The sequence below is a fragment of the Macaca nemestrina genome, chromosome 7 (assembly GCF_043159975.1).
Source record: "Macaca nemestrina isolate mMacNem1 chromosome 7, mMacNem.hap1, whole genome shotgun sequence".
NCBI lineage: Eukaryota > Metazoa > Chordata > Mammalia > Primates > Cercopithecidae > Macaca > Macaca nemestrina.
The window spans coordinates 107,840,788-107,865,415 of record NC_092131.1 but is presented as its reverse complement, the minus strand read 5'-3'; the positions used below and the strand labels follow the sequence as shown (position 1 = coordinate 107,865,415).

At 45.0% G+C, this 24,628-nt stretch overlaps 2 protein-coding genes across 3 annotated transcripts in view; one reads left to right on the top strand and one right to left on the bottom strand.

The window, feature by feature from the left end:
- LOC105497481 (WASP homolog associated with actin, golgi membranes and microtubules) overlaps positions 1-24,628 on the bottom strand; it is an 88,927-nt gene that overhangs the window by 19,389 nt on the left and 44,910 nt on the right. Inside the window, exons 6-8 of one of the 2 annotated variants that reach the window (XR_011625268.1) lie at positions 15,469-15,741; positions 4,909-7,393; positions 1,511-1,684 (exon numbers count right to left, since the gene is read on the bottom strand). Coding sequence is in view for 1 of the 2 variants with exons in the window: in XM_011768608.3 (XP_011766910.2) it covers positions 1,511-1,684; positions 4,909-5,520 (786 nt within the window). In the remaining variant the exon portion in view is untranslated. Of the gene's footprint in view, positions 1-1,510; positions 1,685-4,908; positions 7,394-15,468; positions 15,742-24,628 lie in introns of those variants that run through there. The other variant, XM_011768608.3, reaches the window with a different exon arrangement.
- Positions 10,875-24,628, top strand: part of LOC105497479 (fibronectin type III and SPRY domain containing 2) — a 50,818-nt gene continuing 37,064 nt past the window's right edge. The window contains exon 1 of the mRNA XM_071099318.1: positions 10,875-11,392. The gene's annotated coding sequence lies outside the window, so the exon portion shown is untranslated. The remainder of the gene's footprint in view (positions 11,393-24,628) is intronic.

Below are 24,628 nucleotides of genomic sequence, written 5' to 3'. Positions count from 1 at the left end.
CTGTGAATGATATCTTAAAACAGCTGTTACTTAAAGAAAGGAAAAATATAGACAGGGTATGGTGGCTCACGCCTGTAATCCCGGCACTTTGGGAGCCCGAGGTAGGCAGATCACCTGAGGTCGGGAGTTCGAGACCAGCCTGACCAACATGAAGAAACCCCGTCTCTACTAAAAAAATATAAAATTAGCCAGGCATGGTGGCACACGCCTGTAATCCCAGCTACTTGGGAGGCTGAGGCAAGAGAATCACTCGAATCCAGGAGGCAGAGGTTGAGGTAAGCCAATATTGCACCATTGCACTCCAGCCTGGGCAATAAGAGCAAAACTCCATCTCAAAAAAGAAAAAAGGAAAAATATATGCAAGAAGTAGACTCTCCAAATAATAGACTTTCAAATAATGAACAGAACAACTTTATCCACAGGTTAGAGTGGCATGAGTTTCATCTAAATGTGATACCATTTTTATAGTACAATCATCTGGCAGGGGTCATGAGATTATATGTGGAAAGATGGCCCAGTGCAGGGGGCAGAAATCAAGAGACTTCGTAGGTGTCTTCTGATTCTCATTGTTGAGACCCAAGGCAAGCTATTTAACTCCTCTGGACTCTAGATTCATTTGTAACACTGGAATAAGAATGCCTTTTCTGAATGGCGTCACAAGGTTGTCTGATGGCTCAATGAAGCAAGAGTGATAACAGCATTTACTAAAATTTAAGTTACTGAATTACAATCTAGGGTCCTGCTATTTAAATTTTCATCCTATTTTAAGAAATCTGCATGAGTCCTTAGAGGAAAACAAGCTGAAGCAAATAAACATCACATCAAAAACAATTCATCAGGCCGGCCTCAGTGGCTCATGATTGTAATCCCAGCACTTTGGGAGGCTGAGACGGGTGGCTCGCTTGAGATCAGGAGTTCAAGACCAGCCTGGCCAACATGGTGAAACCCCATCTCTACTAAAAATACAAAAGAAGTTAGCTGGGCATGGTGGTGCACATCTGTAATCCCAACTACTCAGGATGCTGAGGCAGAAGAGCTGCTTTAACCTAGAGGAGGTTGCAGTGAGCCAATATCATGCCACTGCACTCCAGCCTGGCTGACAAAGGGAGACCCTGTCTCAAAAAAATTAAAAAATTAATTGCCAGAAAAAACATTTAACTCTTTCAAATCTGTAGGACTCTTAAGCTATTAAGATGACCAACGTAAATGTCTTCATTTTCTATCAATGTTAAATATAAATTCAACATTTAAACATAAGGGTGAACTAGGCATAGTGGCTTACGCCTGTAATGCTATGCTTTGGGAGGCCGAGGTAGGCAGAATGCTTGAGCTCAGGAGTTCGAAACCAACCTGAGAAACATGGCAAAACCTCATCTCTATCAATAAATAAGTAAATAAATAAACATAAGGGCAAATCCAAACAAAAAGAGACTGAACATTAAGTATAAATAAAGAAATAATATATGACAAATGTGAATCTGATAAAATAAAAATTTTTTAAAAAACATACCAAAATATCAAGCTTACATAAAGTTGCAACTTCTCGCATAGCCCTAAATGGCTGCAGTAAGTACTGGAAGAAGATGGTTGCCACAGTAACTAATTCCTGGTACGCTTCATCTTCCTCTTGGTACAATTTCATTAATGCTACCATGGTGTTGGCTTTTCCGTGTCCTTGAATAACCTAGAAAGCAAATGTGAATAAAGCTCGAATCAGGACAGTATATTTAATACATACCCAACAAACTAAACTAAACAAAAGAAACCTTCATGTTCTCAACTTTTAATACATCAATTTTAAATATTGATTAAATAGGAAAATGTTATCATCCTCCATCAAAAATGCCCAATAAAACAAGAATGGTTAAGTAAAGTATGATATATCCATGGCAGAATATTATTACTGTAGTCATTCAGCACTGTGCTTCTGAAGACTGTTCAATAATATGGAGACTTTTGGCCAGGCACAGTGGCTCACGCCTGTAATCCCAGCACTTTGGAAGGCTGAGGCGGGTGGATCACTTGAGGTCAGGACTTCAAGACGAGACTGACTAACATGGAGAAACCCCGTCTGTACTAAAAATACAGAATTAGCTGGGTGTGGTGGCACACGCCTGTAATCCGAGCTACTGAGGAGGCTGAGGCAGGAGAATCGCTTGAACCTGGGAGGCAGAGGTTGAGGTGAGCGGAGATAGCACCATTACACTCCAGCTTGGGCAACAAGAACGAAACTCCATTTCAAAAAAAAAAAAAAGGAGACTTTTATAATATTAAATGGAGAGGCAGAGTGCAAAACTTAACCTCAACTATGCGCTAAGTATGCAGCGGAAAGGACCCAAAAGAAGGTTTGAGGTTGTGGATACTTTTTCATTTGACTTTTCTGACTGTAAAGGTTTTGTGAGGCTGTATTCCTTTTTAAAAGCTCATTAAGGGCCACGGCTGGTGGCTCACGCCTGTAATACCAGCACTTTGGGAGGCCAAGGCAGGCAGATCATGAGGTCAGGAGATCGAGACCATCCTGGCTAACACAGTGAAACCCTGTCTATACTAAAAATACGAAAAATTAGCCGGGTGTGGTGGCGGGCACCTGTAGTCCCAGCTACTTGGGAGGCTGAGGCAGGAGAACAGCATGAACCCGGGAAGTGGAGCTTGCAGTGAGCCGAGATGGCGCCACTGCACTCCAACCTGGGTGACAGTGCAAGACTCCGTCTTAAATAAAAAAAAAAACTCATAAAATATTACAGAGCTGTCTCCAAGCACTTCAGCATGTTGATTCTCTTCATGTCCCAGGTTAATAGTCCTAGTAAGCCCTTAGCAGTGAACTCATTTACAGAGCCTCAACTGTGGTTCCAGTCTCTGCTGGTTACAGCTTCTGGGGCAAGGCAGAAAATAAACTGAACAGTGTATAATCTAGGTGGACTCACTTGGTAGGAAATTATTTTACTCCCGCAAGAAGAGAAATAAAATCAAATAATAGGGCCGGGCGCGGTGGCTCAAGCCTGTAATCCCAGCACTTTGGGAGGCCGAGATGGGCGGATCACGAGGTCAGGAGATCGAGACCATCCTGGGTAACACAGTGAAACCCCGTCTCTACTAAAAATACAAAAACTTAGCCGGGCGAGGTGGCAGGCGCCTGTAGTCCCAGCTACTCGGGAGGCTGAGGCAGGAGAATGGCGTGAACCCGGGAGGCGGAGTTTGCAGTGAGCTGAGATCCGGCCACTGCACTCCAGCCTGGGTGACAGAGCGAGACTCCGTCTCAAAAAAAAAAAAAAAAAAAAAAATCAAATAATATAGATTTTTTTCAACTAATACATTCTTAAATTCTTCTATTTCCATCCTTCTGCTTAAGGAGAAAGTGATCTACTTTCAGCTGTAGTTTTTTATCCAGGTAATAATATTATTATTATTATTTTTTAAGTGAAAGCCTCGCTGCACAAAATTAAGACACACGCAAAAGTAAACTTAAGGCAAGTGATGCATTTCAGCCTTATTTCTTAGACTACTCAGAAAACTTTCAGAGTTAAAACATTCAGCTTCATTTTATATATCCTAGCAATACTAGCAATTGATCTAATTCTAGAATCAATTGCTTTTCTATTCTAAATATAAATATTAAAATTATATATTTGGACATGTTTTGAATTGAAGCTTCTTCCCCTCCCAACCCCTCATTTTTAAGTTCCAAATAAATACGTGAACTACACTAATGTGAACAGCTAGCTCAACAGTATGAACTACATTCATGCTATAGTACCCCAGAGTGAACTTAAATTTGGGAAAACTATAACTTTTCTGATAGTAACTACAGTAAAATACATCATATAAATGTTCGATTTTAAGAAGAAACCACCTATCTCTGTGAGAAACCGAGTGTGTAAAAAACAAGTCTGATTCAAAATGATATCATTTTTCACCTCATATCCTAAGGTGAAAATGATAAAGTTGAAGATCAAACGCTGACTGGCCTGAAACTCCCCTGTGGCTTCCTCATAAAGTGAAATCAACACATGAGAAGTGGGTGTGTAGATATTTACACATAAAACCCACAGTACAAAAATGACCCCACTAACGAGCTCCTTTTATAAAATCATTTTAATTTAGAAAGCTTATTCTATATTTAGCTTAGGCTGAATTCTTCTCTTCACCTCCCCTTCCTCAAAAGAATGCACAGAAAAAAACCATTCAGGTTAATAACAGCAGTGAGCCGAGACTCCAGCCTGACTCTCCTTAGTAAACTGTGAGTGTGGATTTAGAAGGCATATTTTCTCCTAAACCCTTCTATGAACTTGTACTTCCCCATCCCCTTAGGTTCAGTAGGTTTACCACTCAAATAATTACTCTCTCTCAAACTACCTCTTTCAAGCTTAAAAGGGCACTAATGCGGTTATTCCAAACTGATGAATAAAGTTCACTTTCTGCTGGCTTTCCATTTGACTAAGTATATATTACTTAAAACAAAACACTCTATCTCCTAAAAGCCATTTCTTCTATCCCATTCGCGACGTTCCCTCATACACAGACTTAGAATTGCTTACATTTAGTCCGTGTTATTCTTTCCTACATGGATGGGTTGTTTTCAGTTTTGCTTGCATATTTCTGGCATTTCCCGTTGCAACATCCTGCTCTGCCAGCATCTTCAGGGCAAAGGTTGGGGGCCTAGCCCAGCTCCCAGCTGCAAGTACACTAGGCTCTAACTTCGCTTGTCCTCTCTGCAGGCCCTCCCGGAGCTACCGCCGGTTTCCCGCAGCGGTCTCGCGCAGGTGAGGGCACCGGGGAGCCCACGGCCTTCTCCGCCCGCCGGCTCCTCCCCATCAGCCGTCAGCCAGGGCTCTCGGCGCCGGGGGAGCCTCCCACAGGGTCCCAGGCCATGGAAGCGGGGACGAACGCCGGCGGCCCGGCCTCTCTTACCTGGCGCAGCCGCGCGTCCACCTCGACCCACCGCGCGCGCAAGGCCCGCTCCCGGAACTCGCACGGGCTCTCGCAGTCGGCCGCGCCGCCCTCAGCCGGGAAGAGCGCGTCGCGCACTGTGGCGCCGCCGCAGCCGTCGGCCGCCGCGCCCAGGTAGCGCTCCAGCTGCCCGCACAGCTCCTGCAGCGCCGCCTCGCCGGGGTCCGCGCGCGCCGGCCACAGCAAAGCCCACAGCCCGAGCCCCAGACCCCAGGCCCCGCCGCCGCCGCCCACATCCAGCTCCGGCGGCAGCCGCGGGAAGCAGCGCTCCAGAGGCGGCCACAGCGCCGCCAGCTGCCGGTGCGCGCCGCGGAGCCCTGCGGCCGAGAGCAGGCCTGCCCAGCTGGGCGGGGACACGGCTGCCTCGGGCTTGGGCTCGGGCTCGGGCCCCAGCCGGGCCCCCTCGCGCCGCCGTCGCTGCTGCGCGGTGCGGTCGTGACAAGTCACAGCGAACTTGCCCTCCGCTTCGTTCCAAGCCACCAGGAAGCGCAGCCGGTGCCTCTCGGGCTCGGCGAAGAGGCCCTCCCGGACAGGCACCCAGCCCTCTAAGCTGTCGGGCTGCTCGTCTTCCATGGCAGTCGGCGGCAGCGGTCCTAGGGCTCGGCGGGCGAGGGCCTGGCCTGCTCGCACCGCCTGTCACGGGACAGTCCGAACCCGAGCATTTTTCACTGGAATCGAAACCGCGTCAGTGACCCAGCAGCGCCCTGGGCCCCGGCACCTCTAATTGGCTGACCCGGAGGTGGGGCTTACAAGAGGTGTTCGGGGTTGGTTGGGTGATAGACGACAGGGCCAGCGACAACCAATGAAAAGGTGAGACGGTGTCCCTCAGGAGTCAATCATCTCACAACCCGTTCAGGAGTCTGGGAAATACAGCTCTTGCCTCACCTTTTCCACCCAATACATAAGGACGTTGGAAAAATATCTGTTGAATCGGCGAGTTGTTGTCTTAGTCTCCCACACTAAACTGTGAACTTCTTGAGAACAGGGACCAAGCTGATTTCCTTTTCTATCATCAGGGCCCTATTGAGTACATGGTTCCCGCCCTCAAGAATGTCACAAATGTGCTGGGGAGATGAAACATAAACTCGATAGTCATTTATTGAGGGCCTCTAAGTGCCAAGTACTGGGCAAGAAGCCACAAATTTATTTTTGTCAATTCAACAAACTTTTATTGAGTGTCGGCTGTGTGTCAGTATTGAGGGGGTAGAGTAAGAGGAGGAATTCAGGGCACTGCAGCTCCCAACCAGGGTGTTTAAATACAATCTGTGTTCTAACTCTTCACTTTAGAGTTAAGGAAACAGAGGCCCAGACAAACTTAAGATACACCGACACTCGGGCTCGACATGACCACCTGGCTACTGAAGGCCTGTTTAAGGAGATATCAGGAAATCCAGTTTACATGTCAGGGTGGAGCTAGATCTGTTCTTGCATCAAGGACCAAGACGGCCCTACTCTCTGCCTAGGAAATGTGCAGTGTAGACTGAGAAATACAGTCCATGTCCGCTCCCATCCTGGGAGTGCACTGAGACAGGTGGTGGTAATGGGGGGAGGAAAGGAGGCAGATGCCAGGAAGCTGGGATCAGGAGCCCTTTGCCAAAGCAAGGCCTGTGAGGTGTTGATTCGGGAACAAGTGAAAGCGTGTGTGAAGGTTTTGAGCTGGGAAAAACTGGAATCAGATTTTGTACTTGCTGTTGTCCCCAAGGGTAAACAATAAGCAAACAAAAAAATCAGGGCCAAGCTAAAGCTCTAGTTAGGACATCTCTCTGCCTTGAAAATGACCTCAAGAAATCTAGGAACCTCTGTGGAATGCAGCTTGAAGGTGGAAAGGTGCCTTTGTCTGAAGGTCCTTCCCCTTTTATGCCTGCTGCAAGTGTGAGGGTTGGGGATTGGGCCCTGGGACACAGTCACTCAGTCTTCTTGGAGAGATAACCTTTTAGCTGAAGTGATTGATTTTCCCCTACTTTTAATATACTGTTTTAACTCATATGATTTACTTATGATTTTTAACAGTCTGTTTTAAATATCTTTCTTGTATATTCCTCACATTGTATCTTTTTACTATCTGTTTTATACTGTGTTATCATTTCTATTAGTTTTCTAATCTATTTGGTTTTTCAAGAGGAAATTGTCAATCTTTCTCATTATAAAGTGTCGTGGGTGGCTGGTGCAGTGGCTCACACCTGTAATCCCAGCACTTTTAGAGGCCGAGGTGGGTGGATCACTTGAAGTCAGGAGTTCGAGACCAGCCTGGCCAACATGGCCAAACCCCGTCTCTACTTAAAATACAAAAAAAAAAAAAAATGTTAGCCAGGTATGGTGGTGCATGCACTATAATCCCAACTACTCAGGAGGCTGAGGCATGAGAATTGCTTGAATCCAGGAGGCAGAGATTACAGTGAGCTGAGATTGCACCACAGCATTCCAGCCTGGGTGAAACAGTGAGACTCTGTCTCAAAAAAAAAAAAAAAAAAGAAAGAAAGAAAGAAAAGAAAAGAAAAAAGAAAATTATCCTTTCTATGTATATTAATATATGTCTTAATCCATTCAGGCTGCTATAACAGAATACCATTGAGTGGGTGGCTTATAAACAACAAACATTTATTTCTCATAGTTTTGGAGGCTGGAAAGTCCAAGATTAAAGTACTAGCGGATTCAGTGTCTGGTAAGGACACTTGGTTCATAGATAACTGTATTCTTACTGCATCTTCACATGGCAGAGCTCTCTGGGACCCCCAGTGTAACGGCACTAATTTTATTCATGAGGGCTTGCCTTCATGACCTAGTCACCTCCCAAAGGCTACATTTTCAAATATCATCACATTGGGGATTTAAGTTCAACATGGGAATTTTAGGGGAATATAAACTGTCTATAGCATATGTATATACATGTATGATGGTTAATTTTTTTTTTTTTTGAGACAGAGTCTCGCTGTGTCACCCAGGCTGGAGTACAGTGGAACGATCTCGGCTCACTGCAAGCTCCGCCTCCCAGGTTCACGCCACTCTCCTGGCTCAGCCTCCCGAGTAGCTGGGACTACAGGCGCCCGCCACCACACCCGGCTGATTTTTTGTATTTTTAGTAGAGACGGGGTTTCACCGTGTTAGCCAGGATGGTTTCGATCTCCTGACCTCGTGATCCACCCGCCTCAGCCTCCCAAAGTGCTGGGATTACAGGCGTGAGCCACCGCGCCCGACCGGTTAATTTTAATGTGTCAACTTGATTGGGCCACCAGGTGTTTAGTCAAACATTATTCTGGGTGTGTGCATGATAGTGTTTCTGGATGAGCTTAACCTTTGAGTCAGTAGACTGAGTAAAACCGGTTGCCCTCCCTCGTGTGAGTGGGCCTAATCCAATCAATTGAAGGTCTGAATAGAACAAAAAGTTTGAATAAGAGAGAATTCTTCCTGCTTAACTGCCTTCAAGTGGGGATATGGGTTTTTTTCCCGCCTTCCAACTCAAATGGAAACATTGGCTCTCCAGGGTGTTGAGCCTGCTGGCCTTTGGACGAGAACCACACCATTGGCTCTCCTGGATCTTCCGCTTGCTAACTGCAGATCTTGGGACTTTTTGGTCTTCATAATTACATGAGTCAATTCCTTATGATAAATCTGTTTCCATATATGTATACATTCTATTGGTTCTGTTTCTCTGGACAATTCTGACTATTACACTGTGTATATGTGTATGTGTGTGTGTGTGTGTGAGAGAGAGAGAGAGAGAGAGAGAGGGGGAGAGAGAGAGAGAGAGAGAGAGAGAAGAGAGAGATTATACTGTTACACTGGTCTGTGGGCTCAGCATCAAAGTAGGAATTTTGCAACACACCCCACAGTTAACACTTTCTTTTTTCCTCAACACCTAGACTCTTTCAATTTCTTTTTTTTTTTTTTTTTTTTTTTTTTTTTTTTGAGACGGAGTCTCGCTCTGTCGCCTGGGCTGGAGTGCAGTGGCCGGATCTCAGCTCACTGCAAGCTCCGCCTCCCGGGTTCCCGCCATTCTCCTGCCTCAGCCTCCCGAGTAGCTGAGACTACAGGCACCCGCCACCTCGCCCGGCTAGTTTTTTGTAGTTTTTAGTAGAGACGGGGTTTCACTGTGTTAGCCAGGATGGTCTCGATCTCCTGACCTCGTGATCCGCCCGTCTCGGCCTCCCAAAGTGCTGGGATTACAGGCTTGAGCCACCGCGCCCGGCCGACTCTTTCAATTTCTTAACAGAATCAGAATTTTGGAAGAAAAGAACATTAACAATAAATTGTCATTTTATAAATTATGAAACTAGAGCTTAGAGAAATAATCAATCACAGTCCATAATGAATGTATTGGCTGGATAGTCCCATCTCTATGCCATACTGTGGCAAGTAAAAAAAAAGAAAGTTAGCTTGAGGCATATATGGGAAGTGTATCCTGTGATTTAATTAGAAAAGTGCCCCCAAAATGTTTTTTAACCTTTTATGGTTTATGAGCACCTCTGAGAATCTGTTGAAACCTGTGAGTCCTCTTCCCAGAAGTGATTCCATAAGGACACAAACATAATTTTGCATATAATTTTAGAAACTCATTTATGTAGCCCCTGGCAATTCCTGAGCCATAGATAAAGAAAACTTACTTTAAAGTGTTAGCTATACAGTGATGTGAAAAGGTTCAAATCAGCCTTACAGGCACAGCCCACTTAAAAATATGGCATTTCCTACATTTAAAAAACAGGCATCTACATTATCATTAGTATTATTATGTTTTTTAAGAGGCAGGGTCTCTGTCACCAGACTGGAGTACAGTGACGCAGTCACAGCTCACTGCAGCCTCAAACTACTAGGCTCAAGAGATCCTCCTTCCTTAGCCTCTGAAGTAGCTGGGACTATAGTCATGAACTGCCGTACCTAGCTCCACATGATTGTTTTTAATTTTTGAGACAGGTCTTTCTCTGTCACCAGACTGAAGTCCAGTGGTGTCATCAGGGCTCGCTGTAGCCTTGACCTCTCAGGTTCAAGCAATCCTCCCTCCTCAGCCTCCCAAGCAGCTGGGACTACAGGTGTGCCCCAACACAGCTAATTTTTTTATTTGTGGACATGGGGGTCTCCCCATGTTGCCAAGGCCGGTCTCAAACTGCTGCACTCCAATAATGGAAATAGCTTCAGTCAAGGGAGGGGAATCAAGTAATGGGAATCCTGGCCCCACAGTGGGAATCCCCAGAGATTCCCCATGAGAGAGTCAGAGCTAAGCATACTCCAGGCCCAGAGAGCCTGAGGCTGGTACCCACTCTGATGTCTACTCAAATAGAAGCCATCTTATGGCGTCAGCCCTCCTGCCCTGGCTTCTAAACCAGCATCTCTGGGAGGAATGTGGGGAGGAGAGGCCAACTCCATGCTTCCTTTTCCAGGGCAGGCTTCCTGCTAAAGAGGCCCACTCTGGGAAAGGGAGAAGATTTAACACTGGCTAAACCAGGTTTGGCTTTTTGATTAATCTATTGAACTGGACATTCAATTCCTGAATTTGAGATGCTGACTTCAAGTGACCTTAGGACTATGTGTCACCTAAGAGGGAGAAGAAAGTCATTGGGTCTGCTGGATTTTCATCCAAAGAGGGGAATAATTCCCACCTGGAGTACAGTTTAAAGGAATATTGGGAGAAAAAAATAAAGTTGCATTTGATTGCCTCCAGAGCTGTGCTTACCAAGAACACTTTGGAAGAAGCCCCCAGGAAAGCCCTGATGGAAGACGCACAGCCCAAGGGCTCTCAAGAATCTCCTTCCAGGCCCGGTGCAGTGGCTTACCCCTATAATCTCAGCACTTTTGGAGGCTGAGGTGGGCAGATCACGAGGTCAGGAGTTCGAAACCAGCCTGGCCAGTATGGTGAAACCCCGTCTCTACTAAAAATACAAAAATTAGCCAGGTGTGGTGGCAGGCGCCTGTAATCCCAGCTACTCAGGAGGCTGAGGCAGAAGAATCACTTGAACCCGGGAGGCAGAGGTTGCAGTGAGCCAAGATCATGCGGTTGCACTCCAGCCTGGGCAACAGAGCAAGACTCCGTCTCAAAAAAGAATCTCCTTCCTGGCCTTGCCATGACAGTCCTCAGCCCTCTCCACATGACCAGCCATCTGAGACCCATGGTAGAGCCACAAGTCTAAAACCCCTCACAGCACAGGAAGTAACTCAGAGCACAGCATGTGACCTCTCCTGGTGATACTTGAGTAGTAAGAAGTGGCAACTCAGCCACAGCAAGTCTATATTTGGACCTTCACTCATGGCAGGCCTGTTGCTATTTGCAGCTGCAGCTCGTGTTACCATCCAGCTTTGGTGCCTCACTTGCGGAACTCTGGTGTAAAATAGGCAGGGGTAGCCTGTGGGGCATGCAGAGGTCACCAGGAAGGAAAGCCTGCTGAACACGGATTCAATTTTCTAGCAGAACTCCAGGTCCTCTGAGTTAAAGGAAGCATTTATGGACGCTTAGCAGGCAAGTTTTGGGGTAGTCATATTCTTCCCATGCAAATTATATTATTAGAAACCAACTTAATGCTGCAATATTAATGCAACATATTTCCTGTAGGTGGGAAGAGATATCATGGTAAATTGCAGATGTTTAAATTACAATAAACAGTGTAAATGTTTTCTGTGCCTTCTTAAAGTAAGAATTCGCATTAACTGAACATGATGTTGGGACAGGATGTGAGAGGCTCTGATGAAGGCAGACGGGCTGGTGATTCTTGTAATGTGTCTTTAGGATATCTGTAGTGCTGGGGCCCATTTGCTAGAACCATTTGCTAGAACAGTTTGGAAATATAAATGTTGAATATCATCTGGCTATACTATTGCGTTGTAAATACATTTTATTTAACCTGCATGTACATGCTGACAAATAATAACTTCATGCATTGATTCAAATACTAAAAAACAGCATCATAATTAGTTTTCACTTGTTATGCATACAGCCTCCTCCTATAGAAAGTTTTCAGGTTTGGGCAGTGTCTGCAAAGCCGATTTGAATCATTTCATATCGCTGTAACACTTTAAGGCAAGTTCTTTCGCTGCTGTGCCTCAGGAATTGCCAAGGGCTACATGGGTGAGCTAAAATTATATGCAAAGTTATGTTCCTGCCCTTATGGAATCACTTCTGGGAAGAGAATTCACAGGTTTCAGTAGATTCAGTAGATGTGCCCATGACCCATAAAAGGTTAATAACAAGCCAAGTGAGGTGGCAGATTGCACGAGCCCAGGAGTTCAAGACCAGTCTGGGCAACATAGCGAGACCCTGTCTCTAAAAAAGAAAAAAAAAAAACATTCTGGGGGGACTTTTCTAAGTAATGCACAGGGATACACCTCCCATATAAGCCTTAGGTAAACATCTTTTTAATTTTTTTTAACTGCTTCCCTATGGCATAATGGCATAGAGGAAAGGGTATCCAGCAAAGACATTCATAATGAACTGTGACTTATTACTTTACTTCTCTAAGCTTTAGTTTCACCATTTATAAAATGACAATTTATTGTCAACCTTCCTTTCTCCCCAAATCCTGATTCTGTTAAGAGTCTAGGTGTTGAGGCAAAAGTGAGTGTTAACTGTAGGGTGTGTTGCAAAATTCCTACTCTGACACTGAGCAAGTTTGTGTTGAGACCAGTTTGTGTTATGTGTTCAAAGGGCAAGTGCCAACCTGAAAGCATTTATTCTTATTTGTATTTGTACTAAGTGTTTTCCAGTCTTCTTGCTTGTGTCTTTCTGACAGTTCAACTTGGTGTTTCACATTCCAGCTTCTGGTTGAAAGAATTTCTCATGATGATTTATTGGTCATACAGAATCCTGGCTATTTCCCTTTGGGTAGCACATGGGAATGTAAGCATTATTTTTAGTGAACTGCTCCTCTGTCTGGAGATGGTGTGATTTAGTGGAAACCTGGGTTTGAATCCAAGCTCTTCACCTGACTGGTTGTGTGTCAGGTGAAAAGCTTGGATTCAAGCACAGGGCTAAATACAGAGTAGCCCAGATAAGTTTTTGTAAAAGAAAATTGGCTATAAGCAAGCCCTTTATCCTCACAAGAACTCAGTTTTGCCATCCTAAAATCAGGATTTTTTTTAAACATCCATGACCTGCTGAATAAAATCAGGAAATTGAATTAGATGCTCTCCAAGGGACCTCCATCCCTAGAATACCACATCTCTGCCTGGGCCCCTTGGAAACTCTTGCTATAGGGAGAGGAATAATCTCATAGCAGATGTCTGTGCATGGTTATGAGGCCGTTCTGCTTTGGTGCCTTCTTTCATCATCAGCTGTTTTCAAGGGACAAATATTCCCACAGTGGCCACGGATGATTCCACACTGCTGTGGTCACTCTCTATGAGTGACCAGGTAGAAGGCTTGTAGCCCAGGTGGGAGATACTAAGGTATGAATAATGGTAATTATAGTAAGAACAATAGCAATAACAGCAGCTAACACTTATTGAGGACTTACTTTAAGCCATGTATTATGTATAAAGTACATTATGTTATTTCGTCTAAATGCCAACCTTACGAGGTACACAGTGTTAATAGAGCTGTTTTATAGTCCATTAAAGTGAGGCCTAGAGAGATGTTTTTCCTGAAGTCATACTTCCAGGATGTGGCAGAAACAATGCAAACACAGGACTGTCTAAATCCAGAAGGCAGTGGTCTTGGGGAGCGGGGAGGAGGGACAGGAAAAGGGATATTACCTAGAGATTCAAGAAGTAGAGTCAAAATCAGCATGAATTGATTATTCATTAGATTGGGGGTGTCAAAGATGAGCTTCTGGTTTGGTTTGGTGCTGGAGGGGGTGGGTGTCATGCTCTCATTCATGGATGGTAGCAATGCAAGTGGCCTTCATGGAGGGCCATGTTGGATGAGTAGGGGTTTAAGAAGCAGTGGTGAGGCAGGGAAGAGTGGGGAGCTCTCAGCAGGCAGGACAGCCTGAGCCAGGGCCTAGGATGAGTCTCACATGGAAGACCCTGAGAGCGGCCAGAAGGAACAGGGAGTGACCGCTAGGGAAGGTGGGGCTGCTTGGGGAGTATAGAGCTATGGCATGGGGCAGGGGGTCCCTGGTGCCCAGGAGAGTTGGTAGTTGCCAGTAATGGAGCCCTCAGAATGTAGGACATGCAGATGTACCACTTCTGCCTGAGCAAAGCAATGTATGCTGTATGAGTTGTGCTGTTATCCTGGGCAGGGACACCCCTGAGGAAGAACCATGGTGCACACAGTCAGCAGACTGTAGAGACAGGAGGGTTTCAAGCAAGATTTCGAGCCTCAGAGGGAAATAGTGGGATTTTGGCCCTCCTAAAATCTGTGCTTTAGGAAGGAGAAGTACTCTGGGGTCCAGGAAAGAGGGAAAGTGGCATCTCTGAGAAGCTGTGCATAGCCCCACATGGGATAATAATCCCTTATTCACTTGTCTGGAGCCTCCTTGAGACCAGGAACTGTGTCTCATCCATTGTACCCCCAGCGCCTAGCCCGGTCCCGTTCTCTTGAATTCACACCTCACCAACCCCATGAACATTCAGAGCTGGGGCAATGAATGATGCCCAACACCACAGACCATGCATGTGGTAAGGTTAGCCAGGGTCACAGAAGGACCTAGGGCTTCTCCAGATGTCCTCTGCATGGGTGCAGACTTTCCAGGTCATTCCATGTTGCCCCATAACACACTGGCTCCAGGACATCTAACTCTGCCGTGACCAGGTAGAATCTATAACGCCCCAGGAGCAGAGGCAGCAAAAAGGAGTCCCAGTGGAGTAGAGACGAGGAACTGCTTCTAAGCTTGGGAGACCTGCTGCTGCTGTTGCTGGCTGATAAGAGGCCCCTGGGGAAGAAGCATGACCCTCCCATCCTCTCAGGTTCTATTTCTGGAGATGCTTGTGCTTAGCTTCATTCTCTTCCTCTTTCTCCCCCATGATGTCAAGTAAGAGCTCAACCCAGCTGTTAATGGTAAGATATTATTTCCATGCAATGTGTGTAATTCTGATTAGCTGGGCAATCCGACATACAGGAGTGTGAAGGCAGGATTCAGAGCCTCTTAGGGTAGAAGGCTCTGATTGCTTTGTTGAGAATCATCCACTACAATAAGGGATTCAGGATGAGAGAGGAGGCAAAGTGGTGTTTCCGTAGCTGGAAGGGAACTTTGACCTTGTGAACCATCAGAGGGAAACCCTATGGGCTAAAGTGCGGGCAATGTGCATGATACCCAGGAGGAGCTAGCAATCCCTTGGGTCTGGTATGTATGGAGCGGGATGCTTGCCGGTATCGCTGAGTGCTGATTTTGCTGGGACGCAGATTCAGTGTGAGAAAAAGTTGTGCCCTAGTTCACTCGAAGCCATACTTCTCCAGCTCTGTGTACAGGCTGCATTAGTGAGGATGAACCAGGACTGCCCCAGCCAGGGCCTAATGGTGGACAGGTTTCTTAGTAGTAACCTCTCCATAAAGAAAACCCAATTCTGGAGTCTTCATAAATCATAGATGCTCTGGAGGCAAAACACTGGCCCTGGTGCCTAGAAACCACTGGCTTTGCAATGCTGCCTCTGGAAACCTACCTCCACTCATCCTTCTCTCCATCTAGGCGGTGGACCTGATCCTGTTTGTGGTCCCAGGTGGCATGGACCAAGACCTGGTGGAGGTGGTGCACTGTGTGCCTTAATCCTGCGTGGTCATGGTATCTCAGCCTCAGCAGGTGTTACCGAAGTGATATTTACCACTGTCTTCCATGTGAAGAGTTTTGGAGCACTGGAGAGGGGGAGAACTCCAAGAGCGATGTTCCCAAGTCTTAGAGTCTCAGGAGCAAGGTTTCCTTATGAGGATCCAGATCTCTGAAACCAATAACATACATAGCATTGGGTTAGGATAGCAGCATCTTTTTCACCTAATGACTGCTGGAAGTCGACTTCTCTGTGTGGTGCTGATAGAGTACCTAGAAAAACAGCAACCCATGGACACTTCAGAGTGAAGAGGAGAAGAGAGAAGGTCCCCAGGGGCTCACCAGGGCTGAGTCCATGTAGTGACACTTCCACATCCCACCTCCCCAAACCCTCTACCATCAGAGAAGGCTGGTTGATTCTTGTGTTTTTGTCTTGTCAGAAAGCCAGGGTGAGCGCATGGAGGAAAATGTGAGGGATTTCCAAGGCGGAATGTAGCCATGATTAACTGGGGGAGTGATATTTGGTACAGAGCCCCAGTTGAAGTGGCTAAGGGCCCTTCCAGGTTAAGAGCAGGACACAGTTCCATCACTGGGATCCAGAACCTCCTATTCTTGGATCAAAATGTTACCAGCATCCTGGGTTCTTGTAATCTCCCAGGATAGAAATCAAGAGAGATCACCAGACACAGCAGCAAAGAAAAAGTTTATTTTAGCTTGTGCACAAGGAAGCCGGCACTGAAGAAGAAAAGAATGGGCTGCCCCTTGAGGAAAGTAGTGTGTGGGTTAGTTTTATAAAGTCTTTCTATAGGGAAGGGTTACATCGGGGCATGTGTAGAAGGGTTTTTCTAGTGCTTGCACAGTGGCTCAACATGCTTCTTCATACATTATATGTAACATTAGCATTTTAAATCGCCACCCCAGGTGTGATTTTCAGCATTAAAATGAAGAAGGGGTAACTACAGGTTGGAGTTTAAATCTAACTGCACATTTGGGGCTCCAGGGAAGTCCCTAAACCCCCGAAATAGGAGCTTATGGTTATAGCGGTTATAGCTTCTTGGGTCTTTTGTTACTGATTGGCTGGGAGTTAGATAAGCAAGAGCTTGACTGAGGGGCTTTTATTATTTTTATTTTTATTTTTATTTTTTTTTTGAGACAGAGTCTCACTCTATCCCCCAAGCTGGAGTGCAGTAGCGTGATCTTGGATCACTGCAACCTTCGCCTCCCAGGTTCAAGCGATTCTCATGCCTCAGCCTGCCGAGTAGCTGGGATTCCAGGCTCCCACCACCACGCCCAGCTAATTTTTGTATTTCTAGTAGAGACGGGGTTTCATCATACTAGCCAGGCTGGTCTTGAACTCCTGACCTCAGGGGATCCGCCCACCTCAGCCTCCTAAAGTGCTGAGATTACAGGTGTGAGCCACTGCGCAGGGCCGACTGAAGGGCTTTTATCCTTTTCCTCCAGATCATCTTAACATAGGAAGCTAACTAGCCTCCCTGTCTCAAATCCTTCCTAAATGGGCCAGAGGTAGAACTGTGTTGGCACCTCTGCTCTCCTCATCACTACTCCTAGCCTTTTCCTGTGCTCACAGGACAAAACTTGGAGGGCACCGGGGGAGGCAGTGAGCCGAGCCTGGCTGGTTGTCCCCAGGAAGGAAGGAGGAGGTCCAGGCCATAACGGCAAGGTGGCATCTCTGACCAGCCTAGGACGCAGGACAGAGTTCTTCTTCCTCAGGCCATGGGTAACTTGGCTTCCACAAATAAAAGCTGAGGAAGAGGGATGAAACTGGAGGCTTACAGCAGGAATGTCCAGGGAGGGCAGAGGGAAGGGCAGGCAGGCAGTTCAGGACATCACAGACTTTCATGGCCAGAGTGTAGAGAGGCTGAAGAAGGTGGGTTTTCTGGAGGACTGTCCCAACCTCTCAGGGGCCAGCTGGGCATCCAGGCATCTCCTACCTTAGAAGGTAGACCAGCAGAATAGGCACCACTTAGAGATTTAGAAATGCAGTTTTCCAGACCTCACTCTAGACTTTCTGACTCTACATTTAACCAGATCCTCAAGGTGACGTGTGAGCAGGAAAGTTTGAGAAACCTTGTTGAGGGGAGGAGTTCTGACAGGGCTGGAGGGAGGACACCCCTCTAACAGGCAGCACGCAGGGGCTACCATGGAGGTGACATCACACCACATGGTGAGTTGGGGAAAGACAGAGGCAATGAGCTCCTTCCGGCGGGGCTGAGTGTGAGGGGGCTGCTGGAGGGGGCTGCTCAAGACAGCAGCTGTGCCTCTGAGCCTCTGCCTCTGCATGGGGCACAGGTTAGGGCCAGAGACATGGATTTGGAGCCCTCAGAAGAGACAGGGACGTAGAAGCTGTGAGACTGGACGAGATCACCTAGAGCAAGTAGAGAGTGGGAAGAGGGCCTAGAATGGAGGTTGAGGGGATGCCCCCATATAAACAGCAGCCAAGGGGAGGAACTTGGCAGAGATTTCAGCAATCAGTGGCCTAGGGGAAATTCCAGCTGAGCCGGGGGAGACAGAAGGGTCAATAGGATTGAATGGATGGAGCAGACAGGAGAGCACCAGACAGGGTCCATGGATTTCACAGGCCATCAGAAAATGTTACATTAAAAGGGCTATCAAAAGCGGAGATAGGCCAGGCACATTGGCTCACACCTGTAATCCCAATATTTTGGGAGACCAAGGCAGGAGGATTGCTTAAGCAAGAGTTTGAGACCAGCCTGGGCAACATAGTGAGACCCCGTCTCTACAAAAATTACAAAAATTAGCCAGGCATGGTGGTCTGTGCCTGTGATCCTATCTGCTCGGGAGGCTGAGGTGGGAGGATTGCTTCAGCCCAGGAGGTCAAAGCAGCAGTGAGCTGAGATTGCACCACTGCACTCCAATCTGGGCAACAGAGCAAGACCCTGTCTCAAAAAACAAACAAACAAACAACAACAACAACAACGAAAAAAACAGTGGAGATAGTGGAAATAAAACTTAATGCCTTTTTAAAAACATAGTTTGGGAAGTGGCTATTAAAAGGACAGTCTATCAGCAGAAGTGACAGTCCATCACTGCAGAAAGATAAATAGAGCGGACAGGGGAAGCTGCTGAACTTGTTGATTTCTGTTTTCTGTGTACAGCTGTGGAACAAATAGGGAAGACAAACAGCTGGCTGCTAACTCTGATCACATAAATGGAAGTTAAGGAAAACTGGATCATAAAAGTGATGGATAAGGAAAAAACAGTGCTAAACTATATCTTAAAATATTTTGCTTATCTTATTTTTCTCAAAACATTATATATATGTCATGTTAAAATAGCTTAATAATATTGGTTTAAAAAAAAAAAAAAAGGCAGCCGGGCGCGGTGGCTCAAGCCTGTAATCCCAGCACTTTGGGAGGCCGAGATGGGCGGATCACAAGGTCAGGAGATTGAGACCAGCCTGGCTAACTCAGTGAAACCCCGTCTCTACTAAAAAATACAAAAAACTAGCCGGGTGAGGTGGCAGGCGCCTGTAGTCCCAGCTACTTGGAAGGCTGAGGCAGGAGAATGGCGTAAACCCGGGAGGCAGAGCTTGCAGTGAGCCGAGATCCGGTCACTGCACTCCAGCCTGGGCGACACAGCGAGACTCCGTCTCAAAAAAAAATAAAATAAAAATAAAAAATTAAAAAATTAAAAAAATTTTAAAAAGGCATTAAGTTTACCACAATTTTTTAATGGGGGTAGGCATTGGGAACTGGATTGTGATGATGGCTGCACAATTTGGGGAATTTACTAAAAATCATTGAATTGTGCACTTAAAACATGAATTTTCTTCCTTTCTTCCTTTCTTTCTTCCAACAGGGTCTTGCTCTGTCACCCAGGCTGGAGTGCAGTGGCAAGATAATAGTTCACTGCAGTCTCAATCTTCCAAGCTAAAGTGATCCTCCCACCTTAGCATTCCGAGTAGCTAGGACTGCAGGCACACACCACCACGCTGGGCTAGTTTTTTGTTTTTGTTTTTGTTTTTTTTAATAGAGGTGAGGTTTCTTAGTGTTGTCCAGGCTGGTCTCGAACTCCTAACCTCAAGAGGTCCTCCCACCTTTGCCTCCCAAAGTGCTTGGATAACAGGTGTCAGCCACTGTACCTGACCTGTAATATTTTTCTGTTCTTGGAAAGTCTTTTGTTGGTCATCTATGATACTTCTCTATAAAAATACACATGTATAACTTGAGATTTAAGATTTCCTCTTGGCCGGGCACGGTGGCTCAAGCCTGTAATCCCAGCACTTTGGGAGGCCGAGACGGGCGGATCACGAGGTCAGGAGATCGAGACCATCTTGGCGAACACGGTGAAACCCCGTCTCTACTAAAAAATACAAAAAAACTAGCCGGGCGAGGTGGCGGGCGCCTGTAGTCCCAGCTACTCCGGAGGCTGAGGCAGGAGAATGGTGTAAACCCGGGAGGCGGAGCTTGCAGTGAGCTGAGATCCGGCCACTGCACTCCAGCCTGGGCGACAGAGCCAGACTCCATCTCAAAAAAAAAAAAAAGATTTCCTCTTATTCTCCTGGAACCATACATCTCTGAATAGTAAACTCTTTTTTTCTTTTGGATGAAGTTACCAATACAGCTTTTAGTCACATGTAAGCAAAATAACATAAATATATTAAAAATTTCAGTAAATAATAATAATTATTTATTTATTTATTTATTTATTTTGAGATGGAGTCTCGCTCTGTCGCCCAGGCTGGAGTGCAGTGGCGCGATCTCCGCTCACTGCAAGCTCCGCCTCCCGGGTTCACGCCATTCTCCTGCCTCAGCCTCCTGAGTAGCTGGGACTACAGGTGCCGCCACCACACCCTCCTAACTTTGTATTTTTAGTAGAGACTGGGTTTCACCATGTTAGCCAGGATGGTCTCGATCTCCTGACCTTGTGATCTGCCCGCCTTGGCCTCCCAAAGTGCTGGGATTACAGGCATGAGCCAGCGCGCCCGGCCAATAATTATTACATGAAAAATAAAATGGAAATGCATCTCTTAATGAGGTAGATGGAGCTTTTTAAAAAAAGTCGATTTGTGTATCCGTTGATGAAAATTACATGTTTTAGACTGCAACAGGAATTAGGGTCAATTGTCTTTCTGCTTTCAGTTTGTTGATGTAAGCACTGAGCAACCTTGCTCAGCTACATAATCAAACATTGATGGAAATGAAAGTGTTTTATTATAGCAGTGTCACTCATATTTTTTAACTCTTTCTGCGATGTGTGTCAAAAAGTACATAGTGATCTATCATGAAAAACTATTTTTAATCATATATTAGCTGACAATTTGATTAGATCTTCCTTCAACTTTACTGAAAGCAAAGAACTGGAAACCACTCAGCTTGAAAACAAATTTTTTCTTATGCATTCATTAATGTCACTCACCCTCCACCATTGATAGCAATACTTCAAATTGTCCTTCCATTTAATCCCCTGGAGGTTTTTGGGTTTTGTTGTTGTTGTTGTTGTTGTTGTTGTTTAATTCCCAAGCAATGAAATCTTACAGTGCAATGAAATATTCAGGACAAGTGAGAGGTATAGTTTTACTTTTGTAATAAAGAGAAGAAGGACTATTGTGAAAAAAGAATCTACATGAAGCCTCAAATGCTGGCTTCTTCCCAGGCAGAGCAGCTCTGGGAAAGATTAAAAATGAAGTTGAGCATCTGGGAGCTGATCCTCCTGAAGCTATCTATACCCATGTACCCCTTGGAAAGTCTTCACATACAGATTCCGTAGCCTGAACAGTGATGGTGGGAATGCCACCCTTTGATGGAGTCTGGATAGGAAAAGGGGAGAAGGCCAGGCGTGGTGGCTCATGCCTGTAATCCCAGCACTTTGGGAGGCTAAGGTGGGCGGATCATGAGGTCAGGAGATCGAGACCATGCTGGCTAACACAGTGAAACCCTGTCTCTACTAAAAATACAAAAAAAAAAAAAATTAGCTGGGCGTGGTGGCGGGCGCCTATAGTCCCAGCTACTGGGGAGGCTGAGGCAGGAGAATGGCGTGAACCCGGGAGGCGGACCTTGCAGTGAGCCGAGATCGCGCCACTCACTCCAGCCTGGGTGGCAGAGCGAGACTCCATCTCAAAAAAAAAAAAAAAAAAAGGAAAAGGGGAGAAAGAGAATAACAGCTAGCAGAGAAAGCTAGGTGGAAAGTTTATTTTTAGTCTGGGACAATGAATTAGTCATCTATTGTGACATAACAAATTATTTCAAAACTTGGCAGCTTAAAACAACAAATATTTATTCTCTTGAATGGTTTCTGATGGTCAAGAACCTGAGAACAGTTCGTCTGGGTGATTGTGGCTCAGGGTCTCTCATGAGGCCTGGTGACCACTTTCCCTTGGTCCTTCAGTATGTCTTATGCCCACAGCAATGCTACCAACTTCTTCGGCTCACCTGCCAGCCAACCTTGGTTCACCTGTGTTTCCATATGTTTTTCTTGCTTGTACAGCCACTGGGGACCAGCTCTGGCCAGGACAATTCTGTTTGCCATGATGTGGGTTGAAATCACAACTTCTCCTGGGCCTGGTGGCTCACGCCTGTAATCCCAGCACTTTGGGAGGCCGAGGCAGGTGGATCATGAAGTCAGGAGTTTGAGACCAGCCTGGCCAACATGGTGAAACCTTGTCTCTACTAAAAAATACAAAAATTAGCTGGGCGTGGTTGTGGGAGCCTGTAATCCCAGCTACGCGGGAGGCTGAGGCAGGAAAATCGCTTGAAACCGGAAGGCGGAGGTTGCAGTGAGCAGAGATCGCACCACTGCACTCCCACTTGGGCAACAAGAGCAAAACTCTGTCTCAGAAAAAGAAAAAGAAAAAGAAAAAGAAATCAAAACTTCTTCTATGACATTTGAACACCCTGTGAAGTTTATCCTGTGTTAGAGTTTTTCTCTCGGTCTTAGAGTATCCTTTAGTGTCCTCTTCATAATTACTTTCCTATCATAACTCTCCTATCATCTAACACTTTTTTTTTTTTTGAGATGGAGTTACCATTACCCAGGCTGAAGTGAAGGAGTGCAATCTCAGCTAACTGCAATCTCCGTCTTTTGGGCTCAAGAGACCCTCCTGCCTCAGCCTCCTGAGTAGCTGGGATTACAGGCATGTGCCACCATACCTGGCTAATTTTTTTGTATTTTTCGTAGAGATGGAGTTTCACCATATTGCCCAGGCTGGTCTCAAACTCCTGAGCTCAAACGATCTGCCCACCTCAGCCTCCTAAAGTGCTGGGATTACAGGCATGAGCCACTGCGCCTGGCCTAATACTCCTTTAGAATGAACTGTCTTCCTCTAATATAGCCGTAAATGCCTATATTTAGTTCTGACAGACTTGTAGATGATAATCTTCTTCTAACCTCCGATTTATTATCCCACTAGGAAGCTGAGAATTGGAATGTTCATTATCAGGTTCTGGGGAGGATTTTCTTTGGGGGCGTGTTATATTATTTCATAGGAAATGCCATTTTGTTATACGGAAAAAAAACATCATAGCTTGAGCTCCTCCAAAAAAGTGTTGTAATTTAGAAATTCTTAGGAAGCTTGTCATAATGAATCAATAAAAAATTAATAACAATATAGCCAACTCTATGTTGTCTACAAGATTTGTATTTTTAGATTCAAAAATACAAATAGATTGAAACTAAAAGGATAGAAAAAGATAAATCATGTAAACAGCAACCACAGGAAAGCTAGAGGGGCTGTACTGACATCAGAAAAAAATGGATTTAAAACAAAAAAGTGTTACTAGAGATAAAGAGGGATATGCTATCATTAGAAAAGAGCCAATCCATCAGAAAGATATGACAATTATATATAGATATGCACCTAACTACAGAGTACCAAAATATGTCAAACAAAAACTGACATAAATGAAGGTAGAAATGGAAACTCTAACAATAATAGTTGAAGACTTCAATACTCTGCTTTCAATAATGGGTAGAATGACTAAGCAGAAGATCAACAAGGAAATAGAAGACTTAAATAATACTGTAAACCAAATGGACCTAACAGACATCTATATAACACTCTACTCAACAATAGCAGAAGCAGAATACACATTCTTCCCAAATGCCTATGGAACGTTCTCTAAGATAGACCATATACTAGCCCATAAAACAAACCTCAATACATTTAAAAGGATAGAAATAATACAAAATATGTTTTCTTGTCGCAATGGAATGCAAATAGAAATCAACACAAAGAAAGTTGGAAAACTCACAAATATGTGGAAATTAAACAACACGTTCCTCAATAACCAATGGGTCAAAGAAGAAATCAAAATGGAAGTTAGAAAATACTTTGAGATGAATAGACATGAAGATAACATGAAAACTTGTGGGGTACAGCAAAAGCAGTGATTAGAGGAAAATTTATAGCCATAAATGCCTATATTTAACAAGAAGAAAGATCTCAAATCAATACATTTAAAAGCTGGAAAAAGAAGAGCAAACTAACAAAACAAGCAGAGGAAGGAAATAATAAGTATTAGAGTAGAAATTAATGAAATAAATAATAGAAAAACAATAGGGAAAATTAAAGAAACCAAAGCAGATTATTTGAAGTAATCAGCAAAATTGGCAAACCTCTAGTCAGAGGTTTGACCAAGAGAAAATGAGAGAAAACTCAAATTACTAGAATCAGAAATGAAAAAGGGGCATTACTACCAAGCATACAGAAATAAAAAAGATTGAAAAGAAATACCATGAACAACTGTATTAGAATAAATTAGATAATTTAAATGAAATAGACATTTCCTAGAAAGACACAAAGTCCCAAAACAGACCAAGGAAGAAATAGGCAATCTAAATAGGCCTAAGTAAAGAGATTAAATTAATAATTAAAAAACTAGCTTTTTCCAAAGTGAATTCAGGGCCCCGTTGCTACTTGTGCTATACTTTGACATACCTTTCCTTTCTTATTTTGTAAACTTCCTGGAAAGCCGTCTTCACTAAGTATCTCCTAGTCTCTCTATGTGTGGTTGGTAGTCATGGAAGTGACACATAAAGTAAGCCAGAAGTTCGGTGGAACGTGTGAGAAACTGTTTTGT